Genomic DNA, 12,379 nt, shown 5'->3' with positions numbered 1-12,379 from the left:
TTGGCGCTCCAACGTGGTGACTAAATCCACTTAAAAACCTGAGTTGGCTTTAAATAAAGGAGAGAGAGTTTAACACAGCTTTTTGCTATTTGCCTGGATGTGCTGTAGAGAGATTTCCTGTTTCAGCAATAGCGGCAGAGAAAAAGCTGAGTCATTTTAAAATGCGGCTTCCTGGCGATGCACTGAGACAATAAAGTCAAGCAGAAGCAAACTCTTGTCTGGGATAGGACCCTACAGAGTCAGAGGCATGCTTCAGCAGCAAGCAGCTGTGGCTGTTGCCCAAGTTCAAAGCATCTATGATCTGTGAGAGTGAGTTATCATCAACTTGAAACAGCCTCGAATCACCTTGGAAGACAGTCTCAATGAGAAATTGTTTTCCTTACGTTTGTCTGTGGGCATATGTTGGGGTGGGGGGGTTGATGTCTTGGTTGCCTTAATTGACGTGGGAAGCTCACCCTATATGTGAGTGGCACCTTCTGGTAGCATCTCAGATAAAGGGACAAGGAAGAAAAGCTTTGCTCTTTTACCTGCTTGTCCTTCACTCTTGCTGGCAAGTTCATCTACTCTGTTGCTGCCACCACTAGTCCCTTCATATTAGAAACAGCTTCCCATAAAGACTGAACAGTGGAGGCTCTCCAGGAATCCTCCCAGCTGGCCGCCATTGCAAGACTGCGACTAGCAGGACCTCCAGCCTCATGAACCAATCAACCACCAGATTCTCAGCATCTCCAGTACGAGTCAGTCACTGTTGGCATGACCCAGACCATCAACCTGACTGCTTGTGCAATGACTCTGCTTATACTATCTGTCCTAGGGTTCTGTTCCTTTAGAGAACTGTGTGTCTGGGAAATATTCAATGCAGCTGGGCTGGTGTGATGGAGATTTGTCCACGTGACTGAGAGTCCTCTGCTCACAGCAGCCAAGGTGGGGATCAGGGACAGGGAAGAACTTAAAATCTGTCAGTTAGGGAGACACATTGCCCTGACTCCTCCCCCCCCACACACAACATCTTAACATAGTTAAAGGAAAATCACACATTACCAAGGGTGTGCACAATTGAGGCCTCCATTAAAAAGACACTGCGGTTGAATAACGTTTATTCCCGGTTGTGTATTCCTCATCTTCAGATGGTTTAGTTAAAACAATGGTGACCCTGATGCTCGTCTGCCACATGGTCATTGCCAGTGGTTTAGTCCGCAGCTCAGCGGTGCCATCAACACAGCCTCTCTGCTGCCAGATATAGCCATAAATACTGACGCTTCCTTAACCCCACACAGGGAGAATGACCTGCACTATACCCCAAATTGGGTCACATGGCTATTTCCGACTGTAGCTAAATCTAGAAGAGGGTGAGGAATATCAGTTACTTCAGATGCGAACCTCAGGCCTTACCACTGTGAAGGAATGAGGGCTTCTGGGCATATGGGCTGTGCAGGCCAGGGGCACCATGGGAGTACTAATGGAGGCAGCTCCCACAGAGAGAAGGGAATGTGGATGGTGAGAATCTAGATTTGAAGGCAGCGAAGGGGGCAGTTTAATGCTATAATATCTGAAGTGATCATTCCCAAAGAAATTACTATTGCCAGCCTATATAATCACAGACCTAAGAAGCTAAAAGTAAATAAAAGAACTGAACTATAGGGCTGGAGAGATAGCTCAGAGGTTAAGAGCACTGCCTGCTCTTCTAGAGGTCCTGAGTTCAATTCCCAGCAACCACATGGTGGCTCACAACCATCTATAATGGGGTCTGGTGCCCTCTTCTGGCCTGCAGGCATACACACAGATAGAATATTGTATACATAATAAATAAATAAATAAATCTTTAACAAAAAAAAAAAAAGAACTGAACTATAATAAAATTATTAAGAAAATGTTGACAACAAAATTAAAATGCAATTGCAACTTCTTAATGGAAACAGTTATCAATTTGAAATATAACACATATACTATAATAAACCATCTCACTAGTATTGCAAACAAAGAGACGAAATACCTAACAATAAATGCAACAGAAAAAAAAATCAAGCCTCAACTCAAGATGGTGTATTAATGATTTGCACAAGAAGACCCAATGCTAAAATGCTGTCGACTGCCCCTGGATGAATTTATAAATTTAATATAAGTGCATTAAAAATGCTATCAAAAGTGTTTTGTGTGTGTATAGCGTGTACGTGTGCATGTGTATAGGCCAAAGGACCTGAAGGTGTCACTCTCTGGAACACCATTGACCTTAGGCAAAAGGGGGACAGACTTCAGAAAAAGTAAACTTTTTCATAAATTGCAGTGTGGCAATTGGTCAGCTACCTGGTGAATCAGCTGCAGTTGCAAAAATTGACAGAACCAGAAGAAAAAGTGACCGGTTTTAGTAGTTAATACACATGTTATTGGAGTGGGAAAGAACTGTCCAAGCAAAACCCAGAAACTGTTTGACCATATCAAAGTTCAGCTGACCAGAAAGGGAGACATAAAGTTTTGTTTGAAAAAGACAAATCAAGAACAATTTTTTTCTTTGTTATCATTCTTTTTTATTAATATTATTGAGCTCTACATTTTCTCTGCTCCCCTCCCTGTCTTTCCCCTCCCCTTCTACTCCCACCCATGTTCCCCATGCTCCCAATTTACTCAGGAGATCTTGTCTTTTTCTATTTCCCATGTAGATTAGATCCATGTATGTCTTTCTAGTGTCCTCATTGTCTAGGTTCTCTGGGATTGTTAATTGTAGGCTGGTTTTCTTTGCTTTATGTCTAAAAGCCACTTATGAGTGAGTACATATGATATTTGTCTTTCTGAGTCTGGGCTACCTCAATATGGTGTTTTCTAGCTTCATCCATTTGCCTGCAATTTCAAGATGTCATTTTTTTTTTCTGCTATGTAGTAACTCCATTGTGTAAATGTACCACATTTTTCTTATCCATTCTTCAGTCAAGGGATATTTAGGTTGTTTCCAAGTTCTGGCTATGACAAACAATGCTGCTATGAACATAGCTGAGCACATGTCCTTATGGTACAATTGAACATTCTTTGGTTATATACCCAACAGTGGTATTGCTGGGTCTTGAGGAAGATTGTTTCCTAATTTTCTGAGAAATCTCCATCCATACGGAAATCCAAAGGGGCTGTACCAGCTTATACTCTCACCAGCAATGCATGAGTGTTCCCTTTACCCCACAACCTCTCCAGCATAAGTTGTCACCAATGTATTTGATCTTGGTCATTCTTTCAGGTATAAGATGGAATCTCAGAGTTGTTTTGATTTGCATTTCTCTGATGGCTAAGGATGTTGAGCATTTCCTTAAGTGTCTTTCAGCCATTTTAGATTCCTCCGTTAAGAGTTCTCTGTTTAGGTCTATATTCCATTTTTTATTGGATTATTTGCTCTTTTGATGACCAATTTCTTGAGCTCTTTGTATATTTTGGAGATTAGACCTCTGTCTGATGTGGGGTTGGTGAAGATCTTTTTCCTTTCTGTAGACTGCCGTTTTGTCTTATTGACTGTGTCCTTTGCTTTACAGAAGCTTTTCAGCTTCAAAAGGCCCCATTTATTAATTGTTTCTCAGTGGCTGTGCCACTGGGGTTATATTTAGGAAGTGGTCTCCTGTACCAATGCATTCAAGTGTACTTCCCATTTTCTCTTCTATGATGTTCAGTGTGGCTGGCTTTATGTTGAGGTCTTTGATCCATTTGGACTTGAGTTTTGTGCATGGTGATATGCATGGATCTATTTTCATTCTTCTACATGTTGATATCCAGTTATGACATCACCATTTGTTAAATATGCTTTCTTTTTTCCATTTTATATTTTTTGCTCTTTTGTCAAAAATCAGGTGTTCGAAGGTATGTGGATTAATATCTGGGTCTCCGATTCTAAGAACAAAATTTTTACCAAAGTAATGGGTTTCATACTTCCTCCCCCATCCCATGCATTGTCTCCCCACTGTCCCATGCATTGTCTCCCCGTTGTCCCGTGCACTGTCTCAATTCACCCTTCTCCTGCACTGTTCTCCTCTATGCTTCCTGCATTCCTCTTTTTGATCTCCTTCCCACCCAGATAATCACTTTTTCTGCTTGCATGTCATATATATTCCATTGCCATTAAGAAAAATATTATAACATTTTTGAAAATGGCTAACTTCCATAATATATAAAGAGCACAACTAGAAAAGTGAACAAAACATTTTCATGGTAAAAAAAATGAGTCATAAATTATAAGACCTTTGAAAGCGTCAGGGTACAAAAATAAAGAGCTGGACAGAACATCTGAGTAAATGTGTAAGATGGACATTCTCTTGATTGAAGTTCTCGGGTGTGTGCTTCTTAACTTTTTTGATGAGCAACTTGTCTATATGTCTAAGAAAACATTTATGTCATAGGATTTTGGATATGTGTACAAGGACACTCATGAAGCAGTGCTCACAAAGACAAACTCTGTCTCCTCTGCCCCTGTGCAGATGCTCAGTCTAAGACCCTGGTCTATGAGAGGACCTGGCCTCTTCTCAGGAAGGGTCAAACCTGGTATGGTCTGGAACAGAGAAGTTGATTTTTCACTGTTGATTTTCTACGTCAACACAGTTAAAAATGAAACTGGGGACTTGGAAGCCCATCACTTCCAGAAATAAAATTCTGCAGACTCATAGTTGGGTTTCACACTTCAAGAGTCAAACTTTAGAAAGAACAGGGGACAGAGGAAGTAAGGGTGGCCCCTTGTGAGGTCAAAGAACATCTGGAAGTCTCCTCTGCCGTAGGTGCCACAACCCCTTGGCTCTTCGGTAGCCAGCAGTGAGGGGGGAGTGCATCTCCCTGACCCCTGGTCTCCAGGAGGCTTCTAGTCTGGCAAGAGGGCCGGCGGCCATGCAGTGTGACCAAACAGCCCAGATGGTCTCAGTGCTCAGAGCAGAACTAGGCCCATCCATCTGCACTGGCTTTTCCTTCCAGTCAGAGTGAAGTGGTCAATGTTCACATTCGGATAGTGCAAGACAGGGTGTGGGAGTGAGGGTGTCTGAGTCGGGGGCCAGAATGACGGATTCAGAAAGGGGGTGTCAGTGGGCAGGGGTCGGGGGGTCAGAGTGAGATGGTCAAATGAGATGTCCAAATTCAGAGAGTAAGAGTGAGGGTGTGGGAGTGAGGGTGTCTGAGTCGGGGGCCAAAGTCAGGGGTTCAGAAAGGAGGGTAGCAGTGGGGTGGTCAGAGGGAGGGGATCAGGGTGAGGGGGGGCAGGAAGGGGGTGTAGTGAGGGGGGCCAGAGGGAGCTAGCTGCACTGATGAGAAGTAGCTTCTCTCTGTTGGGGATCTCCCTTGTGGGTCCCAGGGCACCAGTGCAGACTGACTGGGACTGTCCCTGGGGCTGTGAGCACCGGGTGGTTATGGCCCTATGAGCCAGGCACATCGGCAGAAGATAGCTATGCAAGCCCCTGTGAGGCGGAGGTCTTGTTTTCTTTGCAGAGGGGCTGAGTCTCGGAGAGAAGTCAGAAGTGACCGTGGCTTCAGAACTGTTTAGTGGCACAGCTGCTGCTCAGTCTCAAATCCCATTGTGATGTCATGGGTCGCAGAAGGTGGTGGCCAAGCTCTGGGGAACAACCATGACTCTGAAACATCCTCCTGGGGCAGGATAGAGGACAAGAGGAGTCATGGGGACGTTGGAAGGACTGACTCTTCACGACATTGGATACCACTGGCAAAGCCCAGTTTGCCCCTGAGACAGCACACGCTGTCCTAAAGACCCCTCAACCAAAGACAATAAATGAGCTGTTCTTACTTGTCATGCAAATGACCTAAAACCTTAGTAATGTTGAGCCCTGCCTCATCCCTAAGTCAACGATGCCCTTCATAAAACCATCTCATGGATTTTTTACAGAGAAATTCTTTAACTCCTCGCCATGTAGTAGATACACTCTGACTGTATGCACTCATGGGAGGACTCGGAAACGGCCCTGGTGAATGACCAGAGTTGAGGAATCATTAATAATTTTAGGTTTGCCTAAATTAGCATTTCCTACACGTTGCCTGTTGACCAGCAATATCAGAATCACCTCAGCGCTCAAGGACAGATTCAAGCCTGACCTACACACCTGTGTTCTCCTACAGGAAGCCCAGATACCTTCAGTTACCTAGCTACGCCTGCTGAATTCCTCCAGAAGTGCGTGAGTGTTCAGTCTCCCCTCAGTGGAGTAATATGGTACGGAGCTGTATTGTTTGGATGGGCATTAGAGCGTTGCTGACGTGTCAGAAAGCCATTTTCACATTAATGCCTGTTCTGAATACATCACAAGAACCCACAGTTTGGGATAAGTCAAATGAACAGTTAAATTGCACCCTGACCTCTTCCTCCTCCTTGCCCACTTCCATCCTAATGAATGAAACCAGCAGGTCACCAGTCTGTGAGACCTAAGTGGTGTCTCTATGTACATCTTTTCTAAATCTGTGAGGAACTTCTCTGCACCTGGTCCCAATTTCCCAACCTTCTTTCTCTTCAGTGACAAACAAGATCTATTCCCCTTTGGGTTTCTACTGCCATTATCCTAGTTCATATTATGAGGGCTAAAACACATGCTGTTTTCCTTATTTTTAAGCAATATCATTATTCATTTGTTAGTGTATTTTAGAAAGACATATTAAAGTTTATCATACATAAAAACAAAAAACAAAAAAGCTACGCTATTTGAATAATGTTAAAGAAGGGGGAAGGGTGCTTCTTAGCAGCTTTTAAGAAGATCCATAATCTGGGAGCCACCTAAACCCTGCACACACCCACAGTGAACCCTGCACACACCCACAGTGAGCCCTGCGCCCAGCCACAGTGAACCCTCCACACACCCACAGTGAACCCTCCACACACCCACAGTGAGCCCTGCGCCCAGCCACAGTGAACCCTCCACACACCCACAGTGAACCCTCCACACACCCCCAGTGAACCCTGCACACACCCACAGGGAACCCTGCACACACCCACAGGGAACCCTGCACACACCCACAGTGAGCCCTGCGCCCACCCACAGTGAACCCTGCACACACCCACAGTGATTCCTGCACACACCCACAGGGAACCCTGCACACACCCACAGGGAACCCTGCACACACCCACAGGGAACCCTGCACACACCCACAGTGAACCATGCACACTCCCTCAGTGAGCCCTGCATACATCCACATTGAACCCTGCACACACCCACAATGAACTCTGCTCACTCCCACAGAGAACCCTGCATACATCCACATTGAACCCTGCACACACCCACAGTGAACTCTGCTCACTCCCACAGAGAACCCTGCACACACCCACAGTGATTCCTGCACACACCCACAGTGATTCCTGCACACACCCACAGTGAACCCTGCACACATCCACAGTGAACCCTGCACACACCCACAGTGAACCCTGCATACACCCACAGTGAACCCTGCACACACACCCACAGTGAGCCCTGCACACTCCCCCAGTGAGCCCTGCACACATCCACAGTGAACCCTGCACACACCCACAGTGAACTCTGCACACTCCCACAGTGAACCCTGCACACACCCACAGTGAGCCCTGCACACACACACACAGTGAACCCTGCACACACACACACACACACACACACACACACACACACACACACACACAGTGAACCCTGCAAACACACACACAGTGAGAACACTTCAGCACGACTCGTCTTTGGAAGCCTGAACCCACGCTCTCCAGTGTGGCTCTATTCTGCCCCTGACCACCTTTTTGTTTTTAAAAAATACGTTTTAATTGAAATAGAATTAAATCACCCTCTGCCCCTTTATATTTCCAATAAACAGCAATGCAGGCTGATGAGATGGCCCAGTGGGTAAAGGTAATTGCATACAGCTGGACAAGCCAAGTTCCGTGCCTTGAACTCACCAGGAGACGGTAGAGAACTGATTTCCAAAAGTTGTCCTCTGCCCTCTCACGTGTGCCACTGGCACACTCGCTCCTGCACGCACAAACACGCAATAAACAAGCAGACCCCACCTCCACTTCCTGCTAGTTTGTCCTTGAATTGCTCTCCTCACAGGAGTTGGAACCTAAGGGGAAAGGGCTGCCGACACTCTCATGTAGGACACTCTCTCCCAGGGCTTCCCCACGTTCACTCATGTTGTGAAAAGATGTTTGTGTTATGCCCTGTGTACGTGGTCACATTTGCACAGAGGCACCAGCTACCCCTTCCTGGATTTCTCTTGGTACATAGAGCCGAGGCCAGGAAGCCAGCAGCACTGGGAGCCGGGTACAGTGCCAGCTGCAGGCCACAAGCCCAGAACCTGCATGGTTCATGATGCTTACTGAAGGTCTTTTTTAGAATGGCGTTGTTCCTTCCTCATTTTGTCCAGTTTTGAGTCCTGTGAAACCATCTGTGGATCTACACAAGTTTGTAGGTATTTTTCAAAACAAGTGAAAAGAGAAAGAGACGAAGAGAGAAAGGTCAGAATGAAGCAAGTGGTGATGGAGTTGATCACCGCTGACGGCATGGAGGCTCAAACCCCACTCAAGGAGCACCTGATGTCAGTGCGGGTGTCCCTGACGGACCTTCAAGGGCCTAATGCACTCGACTGATGCCGTCCATGCTAGTAAACCTGCCTCTGAGCATTTTCTCAGGCAAGCACAGAGAACCAGAGGTTTGTGTGTGTGTGTGTGTGTGTGTGTGTGTGTGAGAGAGAGAGAGAGAGAGAGAGAGAGAGAGAGAGAGAGAGAGAGAGAGAGAGAGAGAGGGAGGTCTGTAGGGGCTATATTCATTCTTGGGTGCATGTGCATGTTAGGTATATACACTTGTGAATACAGCTGTCTGCATGAACACAGAGGCAGAAGAGGGTGTCCAGTGTCCTTGTTTGTCACTCTCCACCTATCCTCTGAGGCAGGCTCTTTCTCTGAACCTGCAGTTCATGTCTTCTCAGCTAGGCTGGAAGCCTGCAAGCCTCAGAAATCCTCCTGTGTGACGGCTGTTCTTGGTTGTTGACTTGATCACATCTGGAATTACCTAAAACCTAAGCAGCTGGTTACACCTGTGAGGGATTGTCTGAACTACATCATTTCAAGTGGGAGGACTCATCTTTACTCTGGGTCCGTGAGCTGGGACAATCCACCTTTAATCTGGGCCATACCTGGTGGCAGCCTATTGAAGAGACAGAAGAAGGGAGCTTTCGTTTCGTGCTCCGCCTGCGCGCCCTCACTCTCTCAGGCAAGCTCGTTCCTTTCTTAGCACTACAGCCTACTTCTCTGGGGTTCTGGCATATAATAAAGACGGCTGAGACATCCAGCCTCCTAGACTGAATGACTACTGGATTCTTGGATCTTCCATTGGTGGACAGCTATTGTTGAACTATAAGCCACTCTAATACACACACACACACACACACACACACACACACACACACACACACACACACACACACACATTCTTAAGAGAACCGTCTGTTCCTTGAGACAACCCTGACTAATATGTCCTGTCTTGACCCCCTGGGATCTGAAGTTACAGGCATGTACAGGATGCCTAGCTTGTGATGTGGTTATTGAAATCTAAACCCAGTCTTCACGACGGTGCATCAGGCACTCTTAGCTGGCAGAGCCATCACTCCAGAGGCGTGATGCCTGCCAAGAGGCAGGATCCTTGGTTCTGAAAATGGCGCTCTGTATTAGGGGCAATAGAGGAAAGATGCATGGGGTGGGGAAGAGGCCATTTTCCCCCAGGGAACTTCCTTCTAGAGTATAACAAAGTGGCCTTTGCTCATGATCTGGGTCTAGGCAGAATCCTCAGGGCACACATCATTGCCAAATCAAGAGCTAGACTCTGTCTAGGTGTGGTGGCAAGCATCTATAATTATCCTGTACTCAGGAGGCAGAGGCAGGAAGAGCCAGAGTTCCAGGCTAGCCTGAGCTACTCAGCAAGGCCTTGTCTAAAACCAACAATAAAGAGTGGCCTTGTCCTTTTTGTACCTCCTCTGTGATCGCTGACTGGCAGCCTCGGGCCCACGGTCTTGAGACCGAGCACCATGCCTTCGATAAAGCTGCAGAGTTCTGATGGAGAGATATTTGAAGTTGATGTAGAAATTGCCAAACAATCTGTGACTATCAAGACCATGATGGAAGATTTGGGAATGGATGATGAGGGAGAGGATGATCCTGTTCCTTTACCAAATGTTAATGCAGCAATTCTAAAACAGGTCATTCAGTGGTGCACCCATCACAAGGATGACCCTCCTCCTCCTGAGGATGATGAGAACCAAGAAAACCTGGAAACTTAGTTTATGTGCTCGCCTGTGTATCTGCACTGGGGACCAGAGTGTCTTCTTCAGTCACTCCCCACTTTATGTATCTATTTACTTAGAGACAAGGGCTCTCACTGAAAGGAACTCATGAAATCATCCTGGCAGACTCGCCCGAAGCCCCGGGGATCCAGATTGCTGAAATTACAATAGCACAGAACTGTGCTTACCTTTTTTTTAAAAAAAAAACAACATGATTTTGAGGGTGGGGATTGAACTCAGGTTCACATGTTTGTGGGGCTCCCCTCCAGCACTCACCCCTGCCTTTAAGACAGGGTCTCGTGCATGCCAGACTGGTCTTGAACTGGATTTATAGCTGAAGATGACCTTGATCTTCCGGTCCTCCTTTTCGCACCTTCCCTGCCCTGGAAATCCAGGCAGAAGCATCCATGTTTAATGAAGCACTGGGGTTGAACTCAGGGCCTTGAGAATCGCTCTATCCGCTGAGGCACACATCTAGTTAGGACCTAGGAATTTCTCTAGTCTCCTTGGTTGATTCCTTTTTACCCTAGAGTACCAACAGGCTCTGAGGATGTCGGACATTTGAGCTACCCCCCCCCCACACACACACGGGGTGCTCTAGGCTGCTCACTTCTCCGGGAGCCTCAGTGAGGTTCAGGGAAGAGTTCCGGTTGCCTGTTCGGGCTTATTATTATTATTATTATTATTATTATTATTCCTTGTGGCCTCACCTGCTTTTTGTCATTCAGCTTGGGCCTGAGACAGGATGGAGTGGATTGGCACTAAAGCAGCTGATTTGTATTCTGAGCAGAGTTTAAATGAACTGCGCAGAAGTCAAATCTCGAATTGTTCTTGTTTACTTTGAGCAGTGCTGAAGACTTAGGCTTGGGTCCATCCAAATTCCTAATGGGCCGACTGTCCCAATTACAGAGGACGCTTCTGGAGAGGCTCGGTGTCCTTCAGCTGGCCCTGGGCAAGTGATGCTGCAGAGAGGTGCTCGGCTTCACAGGGGACGGGCATTGGGCCAGGGAGTGACTTTCACAGATCTTTGTTCTCTCCTGCGGCGAGAACTTCAGAAGACAGCAGGACTCCAAAGGGACAAGACTTTACAGTGGGTGGCACCCATGGTGCCATGGGTGCGGCAAGTCAGGCTAGTATTGGAGCTGGTTTCGTTTGTGAGAGAGCCTCATGAAACAGAGGCCAGCTATGAACTCCTTATGGAGCTGAGGATGACCTTGAACCTCTAATCCTCCTGCTTCCACCTCCCAAGTGTGGGGATTACAGGAGCACATCACCATGCTCATTTTAGGGGGTGATGGGGATTGAACTCAAGACCTTCTGCACGCTAGACTACGCTCAGCTATGCCTGTGGTGTCTCACTCGATGTCTGGTGCGTGATCCTGCTGAGTGAAAAATATGGAAGGAAGAATAACTTTTGTGTTACCTCAGTCACCAAGCCAGATGGCTAGTCTTGTAGCAGGACATTGACCTAAGAACTTTGTCAGGGCCTGAGCAAAGCAGAAATGTCACGACTGCTACAGGACAGCGATGCTCAACTCATCCCCGAAGGGACTGTAGAGAAGGAATCTGAATCAGCTATCTTTCTGGGCATGGAAGCTTCCATCTGTACACTCTAGCTCAGCCCTGGGCAATCCCCAGCTTTCTGACCCCAGGGTCCCCAGCCTAGACAGAAAAAGGAAGTTCTGGGCTTACTTAGCAGCCCAGCCCTCATGGGACGTTGGTGTCTTAGCCCAGTTGTCCCTATGGCCTAGGTCTTTACAGTGCATCACTGGCTAGAGGGGACAGAAGGGTATTCAAGCCACGTGTGCTATAGGAATTCCAAGTGTCACCCTAGGCAACTCCTGAGGTCTGCATTATTAGAAAGGGTAAGAAGTAGGGTTACTTGCATGTCCTCCTTATCCTCTCTCCTCCAGAGAAAAGACACACAGACATGCATGCATACTTACAGGCACACAATAGGCATGAATGCATAGCTGTGTTACATATCAACATAGGTGTGCACACACAAACCTATAGCTACTCTATGAGAAGCTGTGCTTTCTCTATATGTCAAAAATATTCCCTGGGGCTATAGAAGCAGTTCAGCTCAGTCGAGTTCTTGCTTAATAACATTCTGGGAGATCAGAAGGTCAAG

General features: G+C 46.7%; 1 protein-coding gene across 1 annotated transcript; it reads left to right on the top strand.

The window, feature by feature from the left end:
• The first annotated feature begins 9,936 nt into the window (after nucleotides 1-9,936).
• On the top strand, nucleotides 9,937-10,242 carry LOC121676947 (S-phase kinase-associated protein 1-like). The gene has a single exon (XM_042054037.1). It carries the CDS (start codon nucleotides 9,991-9,993, stop codon nucleotides 10,240-10,242), a length of 252 nt encoding a protein of 83 aa, XP_041909971.1. The 5' UTR covers nucleotides 9,937-9,990.
• Nucleotides 10,243-12,379: the final 2,137 nt, after the last annotated feature.

The sequence above is a fragment of the Arvicola amphibius genome, chromosome 12, assembly GCF_903992535.2.
Source record: "Arvicola amphibius chromosome 12, mArvAmp1.2, whole genome shotgun sequence".
In the NCBI taxonomy this organism is placed as follows: domain Eukaryota; kingdom Metazoa; phylum Chordata; class Mammalia; order Rodentia; family Cricetidae; genus Arvicola; species Arvicola amphibius.
This window is presented reverse-complemented; position numbering and strand designations above follow the sequence as displayed.

Bases quoted from the DNA above. Each gene is read 5' to 3' on its own strand.
- LOC121676947 (XM_042054037.1), top strand. From the start codon at position 9,991: ATGCCTTCGATAAAGCTGCAGAGTTCTGATGGAGAGATATTTGAAGTT.